This window comes from Papaver somniferum, chromosome 3 (assembly GCF_003573695.1).
Source record: "Papaver somniferum cultivar HN1 chromosome 3, ASM357369v1, whole genome shotgun sequence".
NCBI lineage: Eukaryota > Viridiplantae > Streptophyta > Magnoliopsida > Ranunculales > Papaveraceae > Papaver > Papaver somniferum.
Window position 1 is genome coordinate 175,895,386 of NC_039360.1, and position 25,948 is coordinate 175,921,333.

General features: G+C 36.3%; 1 protein-coding gene across 2 annotated transcripts; it reads left to right on the forward strand.

The window, feature by feature from the left end:
- The first annotated feature begins 19,923 nt into the window (after positions 1 to 19,923).
- On the forward strand, positions 19,924 to 25,331 carry LOC113358101. Of its 2 annotated transcripts, none has more exons than XM_026601614.1 (13): positions 19,924 to 20,366; positions 20,604 to 21,009; positions 21,091 to 21,694; positions 21,809 to 21,849; positions 21,990 to 22,058; positions 22,745 to 22,845; positions 23,023 to 23,101; positions 23,813 to 23,911; positions 24,021 to 24,113; positions 24,231 to 24,280; positions 24,389 to 24,470; positions 24,671 to 24,765; positions 24,923 to 25,331. In XM_026601614.1, exons 1-13 carry the CDS (start codon positions 20,050 to 20,052, stop codon positions 25,038 to 25,040), a joined length of 2,154 nt encoding a protein of 717 aa, XP_026457399.1. In that variant the 5' UTR covers positions 19,924 to 20,049; the 3' UTR covers positions 25,041 to 25,331. The 2 variants fall into 2 exon arrangements, with proteins under 2 accessions (XP_026457399.1, XP_026457400.1); XM_026601615.1 differs by having other exon boundaries at positions 24,021 to 24,089.
- Positions 25,332 to 25,948: the final 617 nt, after the last annotated feature.

The window sequence follows — 25,948 nt, forward strand, 5'->3', positions numbered from 1 at the left end:
TGTTATGATAGACCTAGATTTTCCTATAAACGTCGTAAGAATCCTTTTCATAATCGTAATGGTTATCAAAAGGATAACTTCGTAAAGACGAAGACAAGACCCGATGCTCCCAATTGGAGAAAGACTAACTTGCAAAAGAATAGTCAATCCAATTCTCTTCCAAGAATTCTAGAAGAGAGTATGGGAAGAAGGTTCCGACTGTTCCTAAACGCACTCAGAAGTGGATACCGAAGAAAGACAATGATGTTTTGAGTGTGAAAAGGAATGATCTTCCAGAAAACTCCATGACTATGGAAAAGGCAGTATCCATGATGTTGGAACTTAACAAGTTTTTTGAAAAAATGGAATTGGATGTGAAAGGTTCTAAAAGTGATCTCTTTCATGATAATCCAAAGGTCACTTGTGGTGAGCAAGACTTTGTTCACCCCAACGCAACTTGATTGTGTTAGAAGTGCATCCTCACCAAGGAATGCCCTGCTTTGTATACGGCGAGGGAAGTACAAGAATTGGGGCACATAAATTATGTTCGGTAAGGCGGAAGAATTCGATTGGATTCATCTAAAAAGGTATGTTTATAAACTTGAGCAAGATTTGTACTTTTATTTGCTTAGAATACTTATAATAATTTTGCTTATCGTTCATTTCTACCTAACTTGATATGTGTTTAAGATTCTTAAATGTTTAGGTATGAAAATAATAGTTTGGGATGTTTGGACTACATGGTACACATACCAAGTATGCATAAAAACATTCAAAATCAAAATCCAGGGGTTTAAGTTCGCAAACCCGTATGCATACTTAACGTCGATATTCGGTAAACTTGTTTTGGCCGTAACTTCTTCGTCCGAACTCGGATTTATCTCATTCGTTTTGCATTCTCTTCCTTATTGAATCCCCTTCAAAATGGAGATGAGAATTGTTGAATTTGGATGAGTTAATATTGGTCTTTGTCCTGTCTCTTGTTTTCTAGTGTTTGCTCCATTTCGTTGCACTTGTTTTATTCTCTTGGACTTGGGCACTAGGATTCCTAGAGAAATCCTATTCTAAGCTATTTTGTGGCTGTTACAATAGTGATGTTGGTGAATCACAAAGAAGGAAGTTCGAGAATGTGTAGTAGTTCACATTGCTATATATTCTTGAGCGTTCACAATCATCTCATGTGACTATGGTGCATAGTCGTCAATCACTTTGTATGTTCTTCTTTGTTAAGGAAATCTTTTTATACGCTTTTGGTAACCACTCTTGGTATAAATCCGTGCGAAAAAGATTGATTCTACCTTCTAAGGGCAAAGATTGTTATTGCAGTATTAATCTTTATGATTTTGTGATATTGCAATTGTTTATGGGATATGTATTGTTTGCATCCGTGAACTTGAAGGTCCCATATGTTTTCAAAAGTAAAGTCATTCATAAATTGGTATTCATATTGATGAAAGGACGAATGGACTTTTGACAAATACAAAAGTTATACCTATGTAGTCATTTATTTGATGGAAAATAGGATAAAATCTTTTGTGTGACAAGGATAAAGTCTATTATGTCGTTATGCAAATAGTGATGGAAAAATAGAATAGATCCTTGTATGTATTCCACAATAATGATCATCACTGATCCATATCTTATGTATTACTGTGAGGCTCCGTAATGTGTCTTATGTCAAGCACGATACAACTAAGTTGATTACTTTGTGATTAGGTTTATTGGTTGTTCCGTAAGGTACTTTATGTCGAGCATATTTGAACTAAATTAATCATCTTGGTTGGTTATTTAGTTATTTGCTCCGAAAGTTTTCTTTTGTCGAGCAAAACTTTTGACAATTAAATTGATTACCTTCGTGATAAGTTTGGTTGTTTGTATTTCAATTAGATTAATTATGGGTTGTCTTGTAATTAGTCTAGTTGAGTTTTCATACATTCCACAAGTTCTTGTGCTGAGTATATGAACGGCTATACTAACTATGTTCTATTGGTTGATTTAGTCGTATATTCCGTAAGGTTTTCCTTATGTTGAGTATCTGAACGATTAAGTTAGTCATATGTGTATGATTACCTTAGTCGTAGCTCCGTGAGTTTTCTTATGTTGAGAACAATCAATTAAATTGATCACTTTTGTGGTTTGATTTAGTTGTGTATTCCAATTAAATTAATCATGAGTTTGCTTGTGATTAATTTGATTGAGTTTTGGATATAGAAAATAATTTCCATGGTTTTTGGTGTCCAATTAAAAAATCCTTCTTTTCCTTCGAAATTAAGGTCGCTCTTGTTGTTCTTTCGGGAATGACATCAAATAGGGGAGAGTTCTTTTGAAGTCGTGCTTAATGGTAATATCTTGCGGGAAGTGAGGCTGTGAAATCTTCTAGGGGTTATATTGTATCTTAAAACTCCTTGATGAATGCATTTAGCTTCGGCTTTATGATTGCATCTAAATTAAGTTGGTATGTATTTTTCTTTTAGTCTATGAAATGTCTCTTGTGGAAATTTCATTATGATCCCGTTCTTGTATCTTTGCCAATTTTATTGACAAAAAGGGGGAGAAATAATGTAGTTCACACTACAAATACATATGGTTTTCAAATCATTGTGTAAGGGGGAGTGGTTTCCATGATCGAGATGGAGTATTGACTAAGGGGGAGTGATAAATATCACCGTAGTATTATTTTTAAAGTCGTGATACAATTGGACTTTGATATTACATAATAATACTATGACACTGTATAATAATGATCGAGAATCTCGATTTCTCTCATTGTTATAGCTACGGATCTTCAACAACGGTGATGCTAAACTTACAACTTTTGGGATCATTGGAGTACTTGGAAGGACGAAGATTTCAGGGAACGTTGAAGATTAAACTATGGAATAGGATCCACTAAAGTTTATATTTTTGTATTCCATATGTATTAATAGTTTTTCACTAAAATTGACAAATGGGGAGATTGTTAGACCATAGCTCGGTCGACCTCGCATGCGTTGCTATCTCAAGCATGTTTGTCAATGTTAGTGATCAAAACTATGAGTCTTGATTTCTATCATACATAGCTAAGTCTCGGACTAGGATAGAAAAGTGTAGTTTATCTCAAGGACTTCATGGCGATTCATCATACAATGACGAAGATCTATACAAGGAACCGTGGAACTTCATCAACAAAGAGGTATGTGGAGACTTGAACTTATCTATCAATCAAAAGTCTATCTATTCTATCTCCTACTTCTTATGAGACAAAAATCGTATGATATATAGACTAGATCATACACATTTGACATTTCGATCTGAGCATTCAATGCTTATCTTTTATCTCGAAATCGTGTGTTGGTAAAGCGGTACGCTTTGATCAAGTTTATCTTCACCTAGTGACGAAATTAATGAAAAGTTTCAATCACTTTGAGAATTGCTCTGACGTGAATCGGTCTGTGAATAACGGCTACATAGCGTCCTCTGAGAATGTCTCAATGATTGAAATGAGAGTTTAGATTACATAACCATGTATTCCTTGAACCGAAGTTTTCGAACTTTGTTGATCAAAAGAAATCAGAGGATTGTGGAATTGGCTTGCCAAGTCCGCGAACTCAGTCCGCGAACTGTCGGAAGTTCTCGACCGAGAATTTTCCAAAACTCGTTTGTCTGCTAAGTCCGCGAACTGGCGGAAGTTCTCTTTCAGAGAATTTCTGCTGAGTTTGGAAAACTCAACCGATTAACTTAAGTCCGCGAACTTGTTTGTGAACTTAAGAGGTTATGATCTAAAGATGTGCTCTGAACATGAAACATTAAATTACTAAGGAATGTTTTATGCAAACCGTGGCTATAATGTTCATGATCCGATTCAATCGAATCGAACCATCTTTGTTTCAATTGTGTCTTGTGTAGTTACATAAAATCTCATAGCAATTGAACAACTCTTTAACTAGTTCATTTGAGTCAATTGAACTAGTTATGGCGAAGAAGAACAAGGTTAATATGAAATGCTCATATGGTTAACCTTTTGGGTTACTATGTTGAACCAACATACACGTACACGTTTGGGCATGGTTTTCACAAACCCAGTAAACGTCTACCCAAGTATGTGTGACAAGCTAGTTTTCGATCTAACGGTTGAGAAATATTAGCTTGAATCTAAATCAGGTTTTCATCTAACGGTGAATAAGGATTGATTTGTACCTAAGGAAAAATCCTGATTTGAAGGATATATAAAGGAGACATCTAGCATTGTGAAAAACCAATCCCCACACGTCTGTGTGATACTAGTGCGCTCGCTAGAGTCGATTCTCCTTTAACCTTTGGTTTTCTTCTCTAAAACCAGGTTAACGACTTAAAGACTTCATTGGAATTGTGAAGCATACTACTTTTATCGTAGTTGTGTGATCTGATCTTACATCTTTTATCGTACGAGTACAATCGATTGATTGGATTGAGATCGTGAGAGTTCTCCGACAGGAAAGATAAATAAGTCACAAACATCTTCGTCTAACTGTTTGTGATTCCTTGACAAACCGCAGGTGTAGTCAGGAAGGATTGTAGAGAGGAGATTGATTAATCTAGGTTGTTCTTCGGGAATATAAGACCGGATTATCAATTGGTTCCTGTTCACCTTGATTTTATATCTTAAGACGGAACAAAACCTAGGGTTTATCTGTGGGAGACAAATTTATCCTTTGATAGACTTTTATGTGTGAGACAGATCTGTTTATTATCAAGTCTGTGATTTTGGGTTGCATCAACTCTTGGTTTTGGGTGAGATCAGCTAAGGGAATCAAGTGCGTAGTATCCTGCTGGGATCAGAGGCTTAGGAGTACAACTGTACCTTGGATCGGTGGGAGACTGATTGGGGTTCAACTATAGTCCAGTCCGAATTTAGCTTGGAGTGGGCTAGTGTCTGTAGCGGCTTAATACAGTGTGTATTCAATCTGGACTAGGTCCCAGGGTTTTTCTGCATTTGCGGTTTCCTCGTTAACAAAATTTCTGGTGTCTGTGTTATTTCTTTTCCGCATTATATTTTATATAATTGAAATAATACAGGTTGTGCGTTCGTGATCATCAATTGGAAATCTAACCTTTGGTCGTTGATTGATATTGATTGATCCTTGGACATTGGTCATTGGTACCGTCCAAGTTATTCCTTGTATTTGATAAAGACTCGCTATTGTTTTTAGCTTGAGTAAAAATCAAATCAAGAGAGAGATATTAACTCCTTGAGATATTTTTATCTAGATTGAGTCTGACTGTCTAGTTGATTCTCTAGAAAAGTATTTCGGAGTTAGTCCATACATATTGCTAATCGAAATATTGGGTGGTGTTGTTAGACCCTCGCTTTTTCAAAGTTGCATTCCATTCACTGGATGCTCATACTTCCTATCAAGGCGTTCGACATAGGCTAAAAACCCGAGTGTCATAATTTAGCTCAAGAGGAGTCCATTTTGATGGGAAACGGCCCAATGATCAAGACATGTTGATCCACATGGTCACCAAAATTGAGCAAAATTTCATCGTTTAGGGCCTCAAAAGGCCGTTTTTGCCGTTTTAGGAAAGTTTTTGTTTTCTTAATAAAGCCTTCGCGGAACAAGGTAAGTTGGAACGGTGTGGAAGTTAAGTTAGCTGCATCATGCTCCACGAGCATGCTTGCAAGGGAAAATGGACATGCATTTGCCTAGCTTTGAGGCCCGGATCGTAGCTTCATCATGGCGCATCGGGGAAGTTATGGCATGCGGGACAACGCGTCACGGGCGTAATTTTCTGGTCAACCACAGTTGGTATCAGAGCAAGTTCGGAGAAAAATCTAGGGACTGTGCGGAGTGGACTTGTCCAAGAGTATTTTTCCTTAATGGAAACTTAAAGTTGGAGAGTAGGACAACTTTTGCGTGGAAAGGAGTTTGTAACTGCTATGGCAGTTACTTTGCGAATCGAGTTGAGCTTGTTTAAGTACTGTGAGTTTACCTGGCCTAAGTGGAACTCCACTTACGAGTGGATATCCGGAAGACCGTCTGGGATGGTGGGTAGACAATGGGACTGATCATCCCCACACGTTGGCACTGGCCAAGGGTTTGCGTTGTCAGGCCCGGCTAGCATCCCACTTACGAGTGGCAACCTGGATGACCGTCAGGGACGGTGGGCAACTGGAAACTGTTCCACACAGTACGCTAAAATCTTGTCATTTCGACGACACCTTTCAACTTGTGAACCTTAGGGATTCCTGGGTGGTAGTATGGGATGCCATCTAGGATACCTAGTCGAGATATCCTCTTGGCACTCGCCAATTGCGATTTTTGGTATTGTTGTGGGCACTTTTGGATTCCTGGGCAGGCGGTATGGGACGGTTGCTCAGAAGGTCTAAATTGTTGTTCACGATAACTTTAAGAAAAAACCCGTGATTTATGAGCATCTGGTATGAGACTTTTGCTCAGGAAATCCAAACCGAAGAGATTGTCCACAATAGCTTTGATTTTAAATTTCGAGGATGAAATTCTTTGAAGGGTGTGATAGTGTAACACCCCGTGTTTTTAGCATGGCGCATGCTAAAGGATGCGCCATTTGCTTGTGATGAAGCTTCATCCAAAGATTTCTTAGCATAGTAAGATGCATTTGGCCTGGGGCCATATCTGGTGCCAAGTAAGGCACATCGCGTAGGCATATTTTCTAAGGCCAATATGGCAATAGTTGGAAGTCACATTGGCAAAGAACCAATCTCGCGTCAGATGGTACATTAGGCCAGTTGGGTAGATGGCCCTGGTAATGTACAGCCAACATGGTTGGACATCGGGTTGGCAGCGGACAGTCAACATGGCTGGATACCGAGCTGGTAATGTACAACCAACATGGATGGACATCGGGTTGGAAGCGGACAGTCAACATGGCTGGACACCGATCTGGTAATGTACAACCAACATGGCTGGACATCGGGTTGGCAGTGGAAAGCCAACATGGCTGGATACCGAGCTGGTAATGTATAGCCAACATGGATGGACACCGAGTTGGCAACGGACATCCATCACGGCTGGACATTGGAGTGGCCTATGGGCCAAAGACGGAAGTACAACCATCACGGCCCTTCACGGGACCTGGCTCAGGAAATGTTCAGCCGTCATGGCCGGACATTAGAACTGACCTGTGGGCCAGAATTGAATGTACAGCCATCACGGTCATACATCGATGTTGGCCAGGATGGTGAGGTGCAGCCATCACGGCCTGGGGAGTTGATGACTGATTTTTGCTCCCCCAATCTAAGTTGTAAAAATGTCTTTTAAACATATATACAGGGAGGGATAGTTGGTTGAAGGTACATATGCGGACCATGTACCAAGTAAGCTTCATAGCTTAGCCGGAAGAGTATAAATGATGCTTAGGCCTTATTTATAGATATGTATACTTACCAATGGAGCGTGTTAAGCATGGGCATCACTATGCCATGCCGCAGACCAAGTATTCATCACTTGGATGCATTTTGACGGAACGGCCTATACGGACTATGCCATTACCATTATTTCTTGGCCACAACCATGCAAACGAGTTGGCTTAAGCTTCGGTCCTCTCATGGATGAACTACAGTCTGTGCTTGATCCCTTTAGAGTAGGGAAGGGTACGTAGGCAGCCGCAATGAGTTGCAGCATTTCCGGTCCAGCACTTTGTCGCTCATATCATCTAATTGTGAGATGATTGTGACATTATGGCCTCTCATATCACCTGGATCGGTAGCTCGACGCAAGAGATGATTGTGGCCAAACTTGATGAGGCAAGTTGCATCTCATTCACTGGATGCTCATACTTCATATCAAGGCGTTCGACATATGCTAAAAACCCGAGTGCCGTAATTTAGCTCAAGAGGAGTCCATTTTGATGGGAAACGGCCAAAAGATCAACACATGTTGGTCCACATGGTCACCAGAATTTAGCCAAATTCCATCGTTTAGGGCCTCAAAAGGCCGTTTTAGGAAAGTTTTTCTTTTCTTAATAAAGCGTTCGCGGAACAAGGGTAAGTTGGAAGGGTGTGGAAGCTAAGTTAGATGCATCATGCTCCACGAGCATGCTTGCAAGGGAAAATGGACGTGCATTTGCCTAGCTTTGAGGCCTGGATCGTAGCTTCATCATGGCGCATCGGGGAAGTTATGGCCTGCGGGGAAACGCGCCACAGGCGTAATTTTCCGGTCAGTCATAATTTAGATATTAAGAAAGAGTGGAATTTATCTATATCAATAGTGGCGTCCTCGGATGGCAGTAAAGTGATTGTTCTGATGGTGGATGCGTATTTTATGTGATCGAGTGTTGGAGACATGAATATCGGAATTGATTATGACTCGATGGCTGTTTGGAAACTCGATGGCGGTTGAAAAATCTTTTTTGTGGACAACATATCTGTGAACGTCTATCTGTACTAATTTTGATGGCTTCGGATTTGTCCTACCAGATAAGATGACTGAACATTTGAGAGGCACTTGTACACTTCTTCTAAATAGTTGTTGTGCAAGTAGCAACGTCACTGCTCCGGATCTTGTCTTCCCGATCAAGACTAAATGATGTCTACCGAAGAAGCAAAAGGTGTTAAATTAGCAAAATGATTTGATGATTGCAAGTGATAATTTCAAATCATAATTAATATTCAGTTTAATTTACAAGACCTTAAGCAGATTTTGTTTTGGAGTTTGTCATTGAAAACAATCAATTAATAGTTACAGTTTGATTGAGAGATTGAGGAAAGATGAAACTTATCTTTATAATTGTTTTTGTTGATTGAATCTCCGGATTTGATGTTGGTGATGCTGTTATTGACTTCGGCAATCGATAGTCAAGAGTAGTAGTGATTTCAGATGACGATGGTGCTATTTAGTTGGAGGCAGTTTTCGGCGTTTTCTCACCCAGGGAGATTCTATCAAATTGAAAATCCGAATAAAAAGCAAAGGGAACAGGTTATTTGGTGTGTTTTGTTGTTTTGGGATACGAAAGCATGATTCCTTTTTTAGAGGTGAAAGACATGGCTTCTTGCTAGGGGAAAAGAAGTTCTTGTGTTTTTTTCATGTTTTCGGCATCCAGATCTTTAATTGTGCTATCGAATAAAGTGGAGACCAGGTGGATACAATTTGTGCTGTTTTAAGTGGAGGTCTAGGGTATTTAGTTAGCGAAAAGAGCTAAAAGAGGAGACGCGGATGGATATTGGTAGTATTTCCTGATAAAAGGTAGGAGGAACAGCCAAGTATATTCTGAAGTGGTGATGCCTCCGATACTGGTATTGAATATTAGTCCCCGGTGAAGTCGCCCAATGTAAACACCCCGAAATGGATGAAGGGTTACAAAAGGACTAATCCCAATACACAGTACAATTCTATATAGAAATACTATTTCTCTCTCTTCTAAGATATCTTATTAGCTCTACCTTCTCTCATCTTGGGCAACCTCCTTTTATAGGAGAAGTTGGCTTACTGTGGACCTCAAGTGGACAACCTCCTTACAATATAAGCTTTACTATACAACAACAACCATTTACTAAGGGCGCATCACCTTTGTGACCACGTCATAGTCAATGATGGCTTCGGTTGGTCATTACCCGAAACCCCCATTCTCATGTCTTCGGCTCTGGACAACTCCATGTGCTTACATGTCTGAATGCATGGAGGGTCATTTAAGAACCGAAGTTTGCGATTAAAGCAAATAACTGCCGCTCCAAGAGCCATAAGTTGGAATTCGGGCACTCATACTCATGAAAGCACCTTAATTTAGGTTTCTTTATCAGTATCAAATAAAAAATTTAAGCTTTGAAACTCAAACGGGTTGTATTAAACCCGAGAAAAAGGTTTGGACTCTCACATTGGTATTAGCGTCTTGGAGAGATTGATCCCAATGATCTGTTGGTGGAGATTCAGTGTTGTCATCCATGACAGTGGCTTCATAATGCTCCATGTTGATTGTGCCTATTTTATTACGCTTCCGCTGAGAAGAACCTAAACTCGCAGCCCCACTTCGAGGGTTATTTCGTTGTCTCATAACATGTGAAGGAGTAGTCTGAGTGCGCATGGGGGAAGCATATCAATTCGCTTGTTGTGATGTTGACGGTACAGTTGAATTTCATCTCTAGGTTGCCGCTACTCTGTATTGAGTCGCAGAGCTTGTCCAAAATTCCTTACTTTACCTTTCGCTGCTAGATGGTTGTTCCCATGAGTAGAGCATATAGAAGAATCATGGAAATCACCATACAATTGGACAAATATTACGAAGCCGACCTTCATAAAAGAATCAATCTAGTGAGGCACCACTGCACCATATGTTACATGTATTCCTATTAGGTGGGAGGTCGTGAGAAAAATTTCAGCCAATGCTTAGAATTTGGTGCCACCTTTGGAAATAACCTAACCAACATTTTCACTGTGTAGTAGATGAGTGATCGTTACGACCGATAATTGGAGAAAATATAGGTCCAATTAAATCAACCCTGATATGAATTACCCAATTAATGGGGTGAGAACCACCGCAAAAATTTGACACCACCATTTGTAAAGCCTCCGATAAAAGAGCGCCAACGCCATAGCACCACCTTCTTAGCACCAAAATGATTATTCCGAAGTAACCACCAACATTAAAGATAGGAAAATGGTCGTAAAAAACTAAATCAAATAAGGATGAAAGAGTCTTAAACCTATCTAGTCGCAGTTAAAACCAATTTAAGAAAACAAACATCAAGGACAAAACTTGAATATAAATATAAATATATCAGACATTAAAAGGTTTGGATACTTCAAGAAACTGGACATCAAACAAGAAGACAAAATGACAAATAGTAGAAACCAATAAAAAATATCATATTGAAGAAAAAAATTTGGGATCCAACATTAGCAGAAGAAATAGAGAGAAATTGAGAGACCGTTGGGTGTATCCTTGTACTAAATTGTATGCTCTCAGCACATTTTATAATAATATTTCAGCATGTTGGAGCACGCGGTGAATATGTTGCCACGTTACACTCTAAGTAGTATGATGATCATTTTCCAAAAACAAGACTTACTTTTTTGTTGCACACGAAGTAGTTCTCAGAATCCACCCCAAACACACTGACCGACTTACTTTTGCTAGTGTGACGAGTTGAACCTTTAGGCTAAGTCTTATGGACTAGATTGAAGGTGTTGATTAGCAGTTAAGTGTTGCAATTCAAAAAAAAAGTGTGGCCTAAAAGTTAACACTAGTTCTCTCTCCTACCAATTGCTAGCATATGAACTAGCATCTAGATAGTTTCGTTGAATGATTCAGCGCTGGGAAAACCACCTTTTCGCGAAATGGTTCAGCGCTTGGCGATTTACTTTTTGATCTAACGTATGAGATTTAAAGCGATGAACGGTTCATCGTAGGGTGGTCCCAGCTGACGTGGACTGCTAATCTAGCTGCTAGATTAGTACTCCCATAAAACTTAGGTGGTTGTCCTAGCTAACGTGGACTGCCAATCTAGCTGCTAGATTAGCACCCCATAAGACTTAGCCTTAGCGGATGTTGACGGGAGAGAGAGGGGATTTTCAGAAGAAACCCTAAGCGAATTTCTGTACTAATGGAAACACTGCCACCAAAACAAGAAGCAGAAAAAGAGAATTTGTTGTTATTGAAGAAACTACAAGAACTGGAAGCTGAAAAATGTACATCTTTAACAAGGGTTCTTCAATATAAATAACCTCACCAACAGTTTCATTGTATAGTAGATAGGTGATCGTTGCGACTGGTAACTAGAGAAAGTATAAGTCCAACTAGATCACCCCTGATATGAATTAACCTAATTAATAAGGTGCGAACCACTGCATAAATTTGACACCACTATCTGTAAAGTCTTCGATAAAAGAGCGCCAACGCCATAGCACCACCTGCTTAACAACAAAATGATTATTCCAAAGTAACTGCGAACATTCAATATAGGAAAATGATCTAAAGAACTGAATCAGATAAGGATGAAGGAACTTTAAACCTACCTAGGGAGCAGTCAAAATCAATTTAAGTAAATAGACGTCCAGGACAAAACTTGAATATAAATATATTAGAGATTAAAAGGTTTAGATACTTCAAGAAACAAAACATCAAACAACAAGAGAAAAGAACAAGTAGTAGAAATCTATAATGTATCCATTCCTTGTACTGAATTGTATGCTCTCAATACATTCTCTATATAAAAACAGTGTTTTTTCGAGTGCTCTCATTAAACGGAGCTTTTGGTTGATTCTGTCCCTACCGTTATTTAATTTTTGGTAATATTATCAGATTTCAACCAATAAAATTCGAGGAAAATATCTAATGTCCTATCATATATTTTTCGGCCAATCACATGAAACAAAAACACAATTACCTAAAATAATTAAATCTTATAGAAAATCTTGCCAAAAATATACCACAAATTATTTTGAATATATTTATTTATACTTAAGTATGACATTAAAATGAATAAACAAATTGAAATAAAATCACATCAAAAGATGTATTGCTAATCATGATTTCATCATAAAATTAGACTGATCACAAAATAGAAAATGAATAAAAAAAGTCCAATGTCCAATTACACTTTCTTAAAATTAAACTGATTCTAATTACAATTCCAAACAACTATAATAATTAAACCAACTCTAAATGCGGTTTATAACTAAAATCACTTCCAAAAATTTAAAATAGCTTTGATCAAACTAAGATTAATGATTAAAATCTAAAAATAAAATACATAAAGTAGTGGAATACTTACACTAGATTGAAGAGTGCTTCCTTTTCGCAAAACGATTGATCATTAATCCTGTCGAAAAATACAAAATTCTAATAGAAAATTATGAAGAATAATACATGATATTGAGAAAAAATTTGAGAATGAGAGAAAAATTTTCAAAAAGTCCAATATACAAAGTGGATGAATTTGGACGTATTTTTTCTAATTATTGTAAATAAAAAATTTTACTAATAAAAAATTAAAATTTATGATATAATTTTTCATTCCTAAAGAAAAGGAAAAAAATAGAAAATTAGCACAATTTAAAGTAGAAAATCATACAAAATATTTCTCAACATATAAATTTACTTGGCATGTTACAGCGATAAAAACATATATTAGGTAAATGTAGGCGTATCTGTACCAACAAATAATCCTAATTTAGGTAACTTAAAATCTAAAAGAACTTATTTAAGGTAATATTTTTAAAACTGGAAACAAATCTTTTAAAGAGGGATTTTTTTCATTTTACCTCCTTATTAAATTAAAACTCAAATGGCTAACTATAGCGTTACAAGATATGGACGGACGCCAAAACATGGTCACAAAAACGTATGGATCTGTAATTTTGATTATTATCCATTTGTTACCTTTTGTAGCAATTCTACTGCATTTTTTTTCTTCATTTTATCCCCTTTGTTTTGTTTTGTTTTGTTTTGTTTGTATTAGATTTAAATTGTGCACTTATTAAATCATCTCGACTCAATGAATGCTCCAAGTTGACAATGCAATCTTTCAGAGAGATCCATGCATGCATGCTGGAGCCACCCAAAGATTATCCACTAACTCTTACTTCAGTAATTACATTTCCCGGGACTGAATGATACACCGAAGATAAGTAACCACCACAAATTGAATGTCGTTTTTACCTATCTTTATAATCACATTTTTTGTCATTTAATAAGTATGCGTTGAAGTCTTTGAATTTTATTAGGGTTGTATTCAGTTTTACGAATGCTAAATACTGAATGTTGAACTCTAAAAGGATCAATAACCAGAGGAAATTCATTTGAAGAACAAATACGATAGCCAGAACTATGAAGACTCAAATAGTCCTTACCACCTTGATATTTCTTAGAGTACTGTCTTACTGTCAGTTGTTCGTTTTTGCATCGGTTCTTTACCTGGGAGATGTATCCTGAATTCAAACCAGGGTTCTCCTTTATCCAGTTCTATTGATTTTAGTATTTTCAAGTTTTGGATTAAACTTTGTAAGTGTTGCTTGCATTCAACACCTACTATGAATTTCCACCTTATTGAGTACCGATGAACCTTAAGTAAGAAAATAAAAATTGTAAAAAAATCTTGTTGTAAATGTTTAGTTTTATAGCCGGTACGAGAGACAAAAATATAATAAGCCATTATGTCGAATCCCTTCAAACCATAAATACAAAACTCTATCAAAGTGATACGGTACACTGGATCATATTGGTCTGGTGATGTGTTGGTTAACATTTTTTTTCCTTCTGTTTCTCCTCTTAATTAATTAAATTACCAAATAACTAAGCATGCACTTTCTAACCATTTGTAATCAAATTATGATCTGATACTGAACTCTTTCGGACATGATATCTAAGTTCTTTTTGAAAAGCATTTTACCGTGATAATCCTAATACTATTGGAACATCTAATGGGCTGAAGGCGCGGCCGAACTCTAAAGTGCCATGTTACTATTAATTTACCAATACATCATGAGAAGTGGTATACGTGAAGATATTAAATGGTTAATCCTCTTAATCAATCAAATTTTTTTAATGTTTGCATCCTCTCGATGAGCTAAGATAATTAGTATTCTTAATAAATTATAATTAAGCAAGTGTAAACACGCAAAACAAATTTAGCTGACTAGATTATGCTTGAAGAACAATAGTCAAGAAGAGAGGCTCATACGTCTGTACGAAACTGTTAGTGCGGGAACAGTTTCGTACAGACGTGAGTTTTATGGAGCTCGATAAAAGTCGGGTAGGCATCATTGATGTAAGATGAATAACGTGATGGGTACTCAATAGAACTGAATGAGATTGACGATCTTGGTTGTGTTGTGGGATTGGCGCTGGTTGTGGCATTTTAAGTGGTGACAAAAGGATTTTTAAGTCTTTCATAAACAGAAAATAGGCTATTTAGCCAAAAGGGTAATTTTCCTGGGTCAAATGGACTGGTAAACATTCCATCTGGGTCAAATGGACAGGAGATATTTTAATGTGTAACTTACATAACTGCCCTTTAACATATCTTCGTAATACTTAGAAAGCATCGATATTCTTTTCTCTCCAGCATCTTAAAAGAAATTTTCCCTTTCTCCACCATCGTTCTCTTTCTCCATGGCGATCATCTTTCTCCGTCATTGAAATTGGTTTCTCCACCGTCAACGACATGAACAGTATTAACATATTTGTTCACTTTTAGTATCATCATCTTTCACCATCAACAATAACATCACAATTTAATATCATCATCTTTTTGTCTGCTCCATCAACAGTAAAATCTGAAATTGAAATTGGTTTCTCCACCAACACCAACTACATCATGAAAGATTTCTAGGGTTTGAATCGATCAATTTCATAAAATCTCTCATAGAACTCGTAAGTTTCCAAACCCTAATTTTGTTTTGATTTTATTTTCAGAATTGCATGATTGATTTGTTGAATTGGTTGATTTTATTTTCATTTCATTGAATGGGAATGTAACTGGATTTTAGTTGGTTATTGTAATGACTTTAAAGTTTATGTTGTGGATGAAAATGATTTGCATCTGGATATATCTATTGCATGGTTTGCATCTGGTTATCGAAGTCATGCGCAACAAGTGTTTGTAAGAAATTCCCGAGTGCGTTTCTATGGTTAAATGTTATAGGATGTAACTGGTTTTCATCTAGCACTAAGATAGGATGTAACTGGTTTTCATATGATACATGCATATTTGAAGTTTAATAAAGACGATAACAAGGAGGATGTAACTGGTTTTCATGTTATTTGACGTAATTAACTAAGTAATTTTCCCTAATTTCTTATGATTGATGAATTTAAGTCTAATTAGTGATTCTAAATCTAATTGACTTCATATGAACTTTTCTTGGTTACATGATGCCTAATATCCATAGCATGATACATATATACATTGTACTACTTCCTACAAGACTAATTTGGTTAAGTGAGAATGTTTCCTATAGTATTAAATAAGTTTCATTTAGGTTTAATTTGTGGTGTATATTTTTTCAGCATGTTTAAACTAGGATGAAAACTAGTTTCATCCAGGTTTAACATAATATAAACTAGGATGAAACCAGTTTCATTTAGATTTAATTTGTGTTGTATATTATTCAGCATGTTTAAACTAGGATGAAAACCAGTTTCATCCAGGTTTAGTATAGTACAAACTAGGATGATATTAATTCTATTTAGGGTTAATCTTTGGTGTATATTGTTTCAGCACGTTTAAACTAAAATGAAATTGGTTTCATCCAGGTTTAATGTGTGAGTATGTGTTTAAGTTCGCTAATGTATTTCTTTCACTTTAAGTACTCTAACATTTGAATGTGTCACCTCATACTTCTCATATTTCTAATTACGGTCATTGTAAACACCGCTGAGATATAAGTTTGTTGTAACATATTCAGTCATGTTAATTCTTTGCAGCATGGATTATGGAGATTGGACTGAGAACAGCGGGGGCACTTACAATAAGTAGGATGAGGTTGAGAACAACAAACCTTGATAGCTGATATCTTGGTCAGGAAACTTATATAAGGATCGTCAATCCAGAGGCTACCAATGAAACCAAATTAGCCCGTGGTGCTCGTGCTCTGAAACATAAGCAACAGTAAGTATACAAGCTTTAATTCCCACTTAATTGTTTTCTTATCTTGTTTAGTTTTCCAAAAAAAGGAACTTGCAATTACCATAAAATGGGAAATGTGGGTGGGGTAAGTAATTGTCCTGGGTTTTGCAACTACCTCAACTGAACTTCTACTATTTTTGAATTTGCGGGCCTTTCCACCAAGGATCTAAGTCTGCTGTAACATTGAATATATTAATTTGATGAGCTCACTATATAATATTGGTGGGATAAATTGGTAAAACTACGTGGTAGAAGAGATTGTCAGAGACAAAAGTTGGTTTCTGATTACAATAATGTGTGTGTGCAGTCTGCCTGCCCTGCCCATATATTTTACTGCGGTTTTGGTATCCACAGAAAGGTGCGCCTAGTGGTGGTGTGGCGTGTGAACTTATTCTTTTGTATTGGTACTGGAGAATAGTACTAGGCACCACATTGTAATTATTTTCATTTCAGGTAACCTTGTAGCTAGCACATGTAGTAGTGTGATTAAAATTGGAATATATATAATGTTGTAGCTTAGCAATGTAGTAATGTCATTAACAAACAAGATGGTTGTTTACCGTGAATAAGTAGTAATTAATTACATTAATTAAGCTGGTTGTTTACTGTGAATAAGGGGTAATTTAGGTAACAAGTTTTTCTCTTTTTTTTCTTTTTTTGGGTAGAATATCCAAAATGGATAATTGAAAAGTATTTTTTTTGATTCCTGTCTATTTAAACAGTATCAAAATCTATCTGTCTGTTTCACCCAGGAATTATTGTTTTTGATCTTTTTTAACCAATTTTGTGTTTCATAAATTAGCTAATGTAGCTGATATATTACAATTGTTTAGCAGGTAGTATTTGTTAGTATAATTTAATTTTTCTTGCATCACCATTTTGGTCTTTTGTACCTTTCTCGCGTATTTACATGTCCATCAAGATTTTTCATTTGCATACAAGTTTATATCTTTCTCGATACCATTCTGTGGAAGCAATTCAAACAATTATGTTTGTAAAGAATTCAAATATTGTGCCACAAATTGAAAGATATTCCTTGTGCATGTCCATACGTACGATCACTCCATTTATAAATAATTCACTCTACAATATACACTCAATCCTACAAATCAACAGTCATCCATTGTCTTAATTCGTTTATATAGATTTGAGTTTTTCTTTTCTTAATTTGGGGTCTTCATCCTAGAGTTCCAAGGTGCATCATGCGTGTGCTTATTAAATTTTTAATCATATAATTTGAATCTTTTTTTTTTCTTAATTTGGGACCTAATTTTTGTTGCACGGAGTCTTTTAAATATGTAACAACTATAATGATTCCCTCCATACAGCTCCATAGAAAATATTGATGCATATCAGACAAAATTAAGATATTAAATGTAAAGAAAAAAATAAAATATTATGACCTGTTAAAATATCTAAGTTAATTCGAATTTCTATCCTATTATGATTTTAATTTGTGTTATCGAAGAAAATCACTGCTCGAAATCCATTTTAACTTGATAAAATAACAAGAAAATCATGTGACACGATCAACGTGAAATAATTTATATAAGAAAAAAGAATCAAACACTGAATGAGATTTTTTTTAAAAAAATTATGATGTATCACGCTCAATGACGCTTTTGTTGATGAAGTAAGGCATCAATGATTGGGTGGACAAAAAGAGAGAAGACTATATAAGAAACACAAAGGCATGAACTCCAATAATTTAAAAAATATCAAAATTCAGATAAAAAATAGGACAATATAACTTTTAATCGGTTTATGAAGTTGGAATAAATATCATCGACTTTGAAGATGTTGCAATGCATGTCATATGCTTTTTAACATATTTTTTTGATTGCATTAGTTTTTTTTTTGTTTATTAAAATATTTTATTAGTTATGTGTTTATTGAATTTTGTTTTTTTATTTTTTATTAAAAAACAAAATTCGAACGCAATTAATTCTATAAAATGGACCAAATGTTCCATAAGCGAGAAACATACCCGTGCTATGCACGGGTGATACACTAGTTATAATAATATTTCAGCATGTTGGAGCATGCGGTGAATATGCTGCCACGTTACACTCTAAATACACGTACGATGATCATTTTCCAAAAGCAAGACTTACTTTTCGGTTTGCGTGGGAGTTAATGAAACATGAAAGAAGATGATGATGTGGTTATGACTGCATAACATGTCATTCAGTCGAGAAACTGTCTGCATAACATGTTATGCATTCGTGAAAATGGATGCATAACCTGTTATGCATCTACAAAATTTGTTGCATAACTTGTTATGCAGTCCAGAAAACCTGCATAACCTGTTATGCGTCCGAAAATATGGCTACATAATGCATTATGCATCGAGAAAATAGATGCATAACCTGATATGCATCCGTAAATATGGATGCATACTGCATTATGCATCAATTTTTATATGTACGGCTAAAATCAACCAAAACAATGGTTACATAACTTGTTGTAGATGCATAACTTTGTTATGCATATACATAACTTGTTATGCAGTCGAAAAAATGGTTGCATAATTCGTTATGCGTCTGCAGAATGTGTTATGCATCGTTTTTGGTGACTGCATAATGGTTAAGTATCAAGTTTCCAAAAAATTTCCCTAAAATGAGGATCACTTCCGATTTTTTCGTTAAAAACAAAAATTTGATATTCTTGTTTGTACTCGTTGCCTAGCTCTTTCAAAAAGATTTCCAACGATATAAAATTTGTAAAATTCTAAGGCGCGGATTTTTAGATATGTTATGTCCAAGTTGCGCTGCCAATTATACCCCTGAAAAAGATAGTATGCATAACGAGTTATGCCTGAAAAGATAGTATGCATAACCAGTTATGTATTGATTCATATAATAATTTCATATAATTATGGGTGTCACGGTATACAAAATTAATTGTGGGCCTGAGAACGAGAATATTATTTTTTTTGGATCTCAGCCTAATTTTCCCTTTAAAGAATATCAAAATTCAGATAAAAAATAGGACAATATAACTTTTAATCAGTTTATGAGGTTGGAATAAATATCATGGACTTTGAAGATGTTGCAATGCATGTCATATGCTTTTTAACATATTTTTTTGATTGCATTAGTTTGTTTTTTTTTGTTTATTAAAATATTTTATTAGTTATGTGTTTATTGAATTTTTTATTTTTTATTAAAAAGCAAAATTCGAACGCAATTAATTCTATAAAATGGACCAAATATTCCATAAGCCAGAAACAGACCCGTGCTATGCACGGGTGATACACTAGTTATAATAATATTTCAGCATGTTGGAGCATGCGGTGAATATGCTGCCACGTTACACTCTAAATACACGTACGATGATCATTTTCCAGAGGCAAGACTTACTTTTCGGTTGTACACGAAGTAGTTCTCAGAATCCACCTCAAACACGCTGGCCGACTTACTTTTGCTAGTGTGACGACTTGAACCTTTAGCGGATGTTGGCGGGAGAGAGAGAGGAGTTTCGGAAGAAACCCTAAGCAAATTTCTGTACTCATGGAAATTCTGCCACCAAAACAGGAAGTAGAACAAGAGAATTTGTTGTTATTGAAGAGACTACAAGAACTAGAAGCTGAAAATGTACATCTTCAGCAAGGATTCTCCAATTTGGTTCATCATAATCCAGCATCCCACGCAGTTTCTCCTCACCAGTGGAAATTAGCTGACCCTAGAAGAAAATACAGTAGATGTGATCCAAAAGACCCTAGGGAAGGAGTTGGAGTTGAATCATCTATTGGTTTTTGTTTTAATATTTGCCAGTCGGTAGGTCAATCACTCCATGTGTTCGATCTCAATGACCGTATTATTTACTGGTATGTCATAATTTAGGTTTTTTTTCTTAATACATTTTCATGTTTGCTTGATTATGTTCATTGGATTAATCTAGTTTTACTAGATTAGTACATTTTCATGACTTCCGTATTCCAAGGTTTTTTCTGCAGCTTAATAATTCAGTTTGGAATCTGTGAATTCTGCTGTTTCTCATAGAAGTTCAGTTGACATTTATGAATTCTGACCAATTAGGATTGTTATCAACATCAATTGTACAGGAATCAAGGGGCTGAAAAACTTTACGGACATTCTGCTTCGGAAGCCCTTGGTCAGAGAAACATTGAACTCCTTACGGATGTCCAATACTATGGTGCAGCAGCTGAGATAATACAAAACAATACCATTGGGAATACCTATACTGGGGTGTTCCCGCTAAAGAATAAAGCAGGGAACCTATTTGTAGGCATTATAACCAATAGCCCATTTTATGATGATAAAGGTAATTTGATTGGGGTTATTTGTGCCTCTGTTGATTCAAAACCATTTCGGCAAAACACTCAAAATCAGTCTTCTAGCTCCTATCCCAGCTCCAAGCAGCCTGGAAGTGGTGGTCAGGCAATTACACCGGATGTTGGTTCCCATATGCCTCTGCAGTCTGGGATTGCTTCTAAATTTTCTAATCTGGTATCTTCAATCCCAATTTGATTCTTTTACTTGAAACTTGAATATACCTATGCTTAAGAAGAAGATGCTGCCTTGAAACAGGCATCTCGGATTACTAATAAAGTCAGGTCGAAAATGAAGCCTGGTGATTGTACCTCGGATGGTGAGAGCCAGAATGCAGATGGCTATTATTTTGATCGAGGGATGTCGGAGACTATTTTCTGTGACTATAGGAATGAGCGAACTTTAAGTGAGGCGGTAGAAGACCTGCTCCCATCTCGCATTGGTGTTACTTTTAAAACTCCCACCGTGGAATTATCCACTGAAAAACTTTTCAGAGGTTTTGGGGGTGAGGGTAAATGCGAGATTGGTTTCTGCAAGAACATAACATCTAGAGCAGAGGCTTGGATTAGCAAGAAGAGGATGTCGTTGCAGTGGTTGAATCATGAATGTGAATCTGACTTTGATCAACAAAATAGGTATGATGACAATGATAAACCCAGAATCCAGGTTGTTGAAAATGATTTGTCTGGGAACGAAGCCTCTACATCATTGTCTTCTTTTTCTAATTCTAACAACAAAAGTAGCTTAGTTGGTAGCATCAGTACCAGCAGCAGTTTTCATCACACATTTGATATGGAAATAGACTCCACGCATTACGATATCATGTGGGAAGACTTGGCAATCGGTGCACAGATTGGAAGCGGTACTTAACATTTCCATATGCAGATATTTCTGTCAATTTTTTTTGTAAGGCAATTGGACGGCCTTTTCAAGTTTGGAGAGTTTCTGATCTTTAAACTTCAATTTTTTGACTCAGGTTCATGCGGAACTGTATATCGTGGTCTGTGGTGTGGCTCGGTATGTTCTTTACATTTACACTATGCATAAATCTGTGGAACAGCTGTATTATGGGGATTCTACATCTTGCCAATGTGTTTGAATGGATCTTGTACGTGTGTTTATGTTGTAATTATCTTGGATTGTCTTTTATCTCGCAGGATGTTGCAATAAAAGAATTTTCCAAGATTGAGTACTCGGATGACTTGTTACATTCTTTCAGACAAGAGGTGACTTTTGAACTCAAGCTATGTTATATGAAGATAATTATATACCTGATATGCCATGCTGATAGAGGTTAACAACAAATCAGTTCTACAAACTCCCATTATACATAGACAGAAAAAACCCTTGTGGATCTGAATGGTCATGTGTTGTAGAGATTTATTTTAATGCTTGTTAATATTCTGTTTTACTGTTATCTCTTTGCTAGGTTTCCTTACGTTGAACAAAGTGCTGCTTAACTTTTTAGCTAATTGTACTGTATAAATGGAGATATTTTCTGTAGTTCTTCTATTTATTTGATGATGATCTAAAGGGCTAATGGGTGATTTCTAGCGAGGAAGATCTTCTCGCCACATCACTGTAAAACCCATAAATATTGGGAGGCGTGATCGTCCTTCTTTATTAGAATTTACTACTTATTATTGAGGGTCATGAATTTCAACAATCTACACGGTGATGAGACCATCCTCATGCTACGAGTTTCTTTTTTCTGGTCCTGTGAGAATCTTTCTATGGCATTGTATGAATCCCTTACTTAGTTTCTAAATTTGATTAAATATTTTCTGGCACATTTGTTTGATTCTCATTAGATTTTACAATAAAATGTTCATGGAGAAAACATCTTTGCTACTGCAAGTTTTTGCATCACAAAGATGTTGGCACCGTGGTCTAAAATATATTTTGTACAAAGGTACTTCTTATGAAGAGGCTTCGGCATCCAAATGTACTGCTTTTTATGGGAGCAGTAACTTCACCCCAGCACCTGTGCATCGTCACGGAGTACCTTCCATGGTTCATTCTCCACTTGTACTTCTGAAAACTTAGAAATTTTAATGGGAGCTATCGAGTTCATTTCTTGTTTATGTTGCTTATATCCCATATATCATTTTCTTTTTCCTTCTGTTAATGTTGGTTGCTTTGTGTCATCTTTATTCTACTTACTTAGTTAAAAACGTTTTATGCTTGCAGTGGAAGTTTGTATCAGTTGCTTAGACGTAATTCTGCTAGATTAGATTGGAGGCGACGTGCTCTCATGGCTGTGGACATTGTATGTTGTTTTGACTATAGCTTCGGTAGAGCAAAAGTTAACTTCATTGTGATTTAAATCTTGATGCATGCCTTTTTTGATTTGGTAACATAAAGTTATATCATGCACCATGTATGAAACCTGGAATTCTATTATACTTGTTTGCGGACTAGTTAAAATAGGTCTCCAAGGCCGATTTCCAAGCGATTAATTGCTACTCTCTAAATGGCCTTTATGATTTCCAATTCCAAGCTGAATCCGAGTTTGAGCGATTAAATAGGTCTCCAAGGCCGATTTTAGCCCATTCCGAGCTGTTTTTTTTGTTGAGAATTTGAGAATTTGAGTTACTTTAATGTTGAATGCATGTTATGTTGAACTTATATATGGCAATACATGATAATGTTAAAATTTTGATTTTAAATAGGTATAAGTCATGTTAGTAACAATATATACGATCAACTCTAAGCCTCTTCCGAGTATTTGGCCGACTTTAAGCAAGTTGCAAGTCCGAACTCATTGCTCCAACCTCCCTAACCGAGTAGGATCTTGGAGCGAGTTAAACTACTTTGCTTGTCTGTTTATTGTGCACGCAAGCTGTTAGCAGCAGTTCCTGTGTTTTTCGTTGAAGTTGATATGTGAAGTTTGAAACTTACACATGTCTTTCACCGCTAGTCTAGCCTGGAATTTCTACTTCCGTTGGTTAAGCATAATTTTCGTCTGACTGGTCTTTAGGCGCACGGTATGAATTACCTTCATCGCTGCAAACCACCAATCGTGCATCGTGATTTGAAGTCCTCGAATTTGTTAGTAGATAAGAACTGGAATGTGAAGGTAACTCTTTTCCTTTACGAAGTTATACTCCTCTTGCTCCAATCCTTGGATTGCACATCTTATATTAAAAAGAAATATCATGTAATCTTTTTCTTTTTGTTTCCGTTAGGTTGGTGATTTTGGTCTTTCAAGATTCAAACATTCAACGTATCTCACAACAAAGATGGGGAAAGGAACGGTTTGCACTGTAACTTTGCCTCAAGTGCTATTCTCCGCCTTCTTTGGTTCTTAAATCGATTTGCCTCGGTAGTCTTTATATTCTAATGTTTGGGGTTACTGATTGAATTGCTTAATAATGCTTTGTTTTTTTTTTCTGCAGCCACAGTGGATGGCTCCAGAGGTGATTCGTAATGAGTCCTCGGATGAGAAGTAAGTTATACTTTGCTTTCAGTCACTTTTTTAACCCGTGTTTCCAGCGTAGATGTCCCTTTTCTCGAGCCCGACAACTATCTACCTTTTAATGTGTGCGAACTATAGGTCTGATGTCTATAGCTTTGGAGTTGTGCTGTGGGAGCTTGCGACGCAGAAGGTCCCTTGGGATACACTTAACACGGTGCAGGTATTTTTTTGCTACGTCCAATCTTTTACCTGGCTACTGTGAAGGCAGTAACAGTCACCTAGAGGGCACATATTCAAATATATATTATGGATTAAGAATGAAGATAATATAGTTTTACAAAATCAATACTTGTTCCGTCTCATTTATGTCTGACATGGATTGCAGAACATTTACAGTGTCTTGGTGGATTATTATTTTAGGTGATTGGTGCTGTGGGTTTCATGGACCGACGAATGGAGATCCCAGAAGACATTGATCCACATTGGGCTTCTCTAATTGAGAGCTGCTGGCACAGGTAACTATCTTGCGATATCTTCTTTTTGAATCATTTTAATTTGTACTCTACAAAAATTATTATATCATCGAAGTTGACAATCCAATATCCTGTATTCTTCTTCCCATTTTTAGTCTAGTGACCATCTTCTTTTCCATCTGTTACATTGGCGAACTAGTGACCCAAAATGTCGGCCATCATTTGAAGAACTTCTAGAAAAATTGAAAGTTCTACCGAGTCGTTACTCCTTTCAGAAGCCCGGAGCAAATACCAGGTTAACTCGAGGTGATTTTTAGTATAGAAGGTAGAAATTAGTAGGTGAATCCCCGCAAACAATCTAACGCACACAGAGAAGCTAGAAGAGAAGGAAGAGTGAAAGCAGCTAGAGGTGTCAAACTTGAGTAAGGTTCAGAGCTAAATTCTGAGGCTGTATCCAGAGCTATCGTTTAAAATTGCCTTTAAATTTTTATTTTTTTTGGAAGGTGTTAGCTTTTATATTTGGTGGTGTATCCGTCATAATCTCGTGTAAAAACCCCGTAAAATGCTTAATATCATCATCATTATAAAGTTGATGTAATTGTTCTCAATTCTCTTCTCACTAATTTGAGGTCAGCTGGTTTATAATAAACTTTGTTCAGTGTTTTTTCTTGTATAGTTGCTGTATGTCAGCTTTATGTATAGAAAATAATTGCACTGTGTGAATGTTCTTTTTTTTTTATTCAAAAATAAATTTATTAAGGATAATTAATTGCTTACATGCTGTTTCTCCTTAATGATCCAATGATTAATGTCAGGAGGAAAAGTTTCATAAAACTCAAAACTAGAGCAACTAGACTTTAGCATTTTTGGCTATGCAGTCTGCACAGTCATTTTTTGCTCTTTTATCCGACTTGCAAATCCATAATGGTTTGTCCTGTAAAAGAAATTCAATGTCTAATATAAAGGAGTGGTTTGTCCAATGAACACAAGGAGACGATTCGTTGACAGACTTTACTACAAGCTCGTTATCAGATTCGAAAACAATCCTCTCATAACCCCTCAAGGTAGCCCATTCCACTGCTCCCTTTAAAGATAGAACGATTTTTTGGGACTACTCAAAAAGGGTGGGGGACTACTTTGTGATACAAATGTCCATCCTACATTATAAAGGGTGTCCTAAAAGATTAGGGAAGGCTAATCTGCCCTTGTTCTAATTAAGGTTATA

Bases quoted from the DNA above. Each gene is read 5' to 3' on its own strand.
- LOC113358101 (XM_026601614.1), top strand. From the start codon at position 20,050: ATGGAAATTCTGCCACCAAAACAGGAAGTAGAACAAGAGAATTTGTTG. The intron at 21,695-21,808 runs GTACTTAACATT...TTTTTGACTCAG, and splicing joins CGGTGCACAGATTGGAAGCG to GTTCATGCGGAACTGTATAT. The intron at 21,850-21,989 runs GTATGTTCTTTA...TTTATCTCGCAG, and splicing joins GTGGTCTGTGGTGTGGCTCG to GATGTTGCAATAAAAGAATT.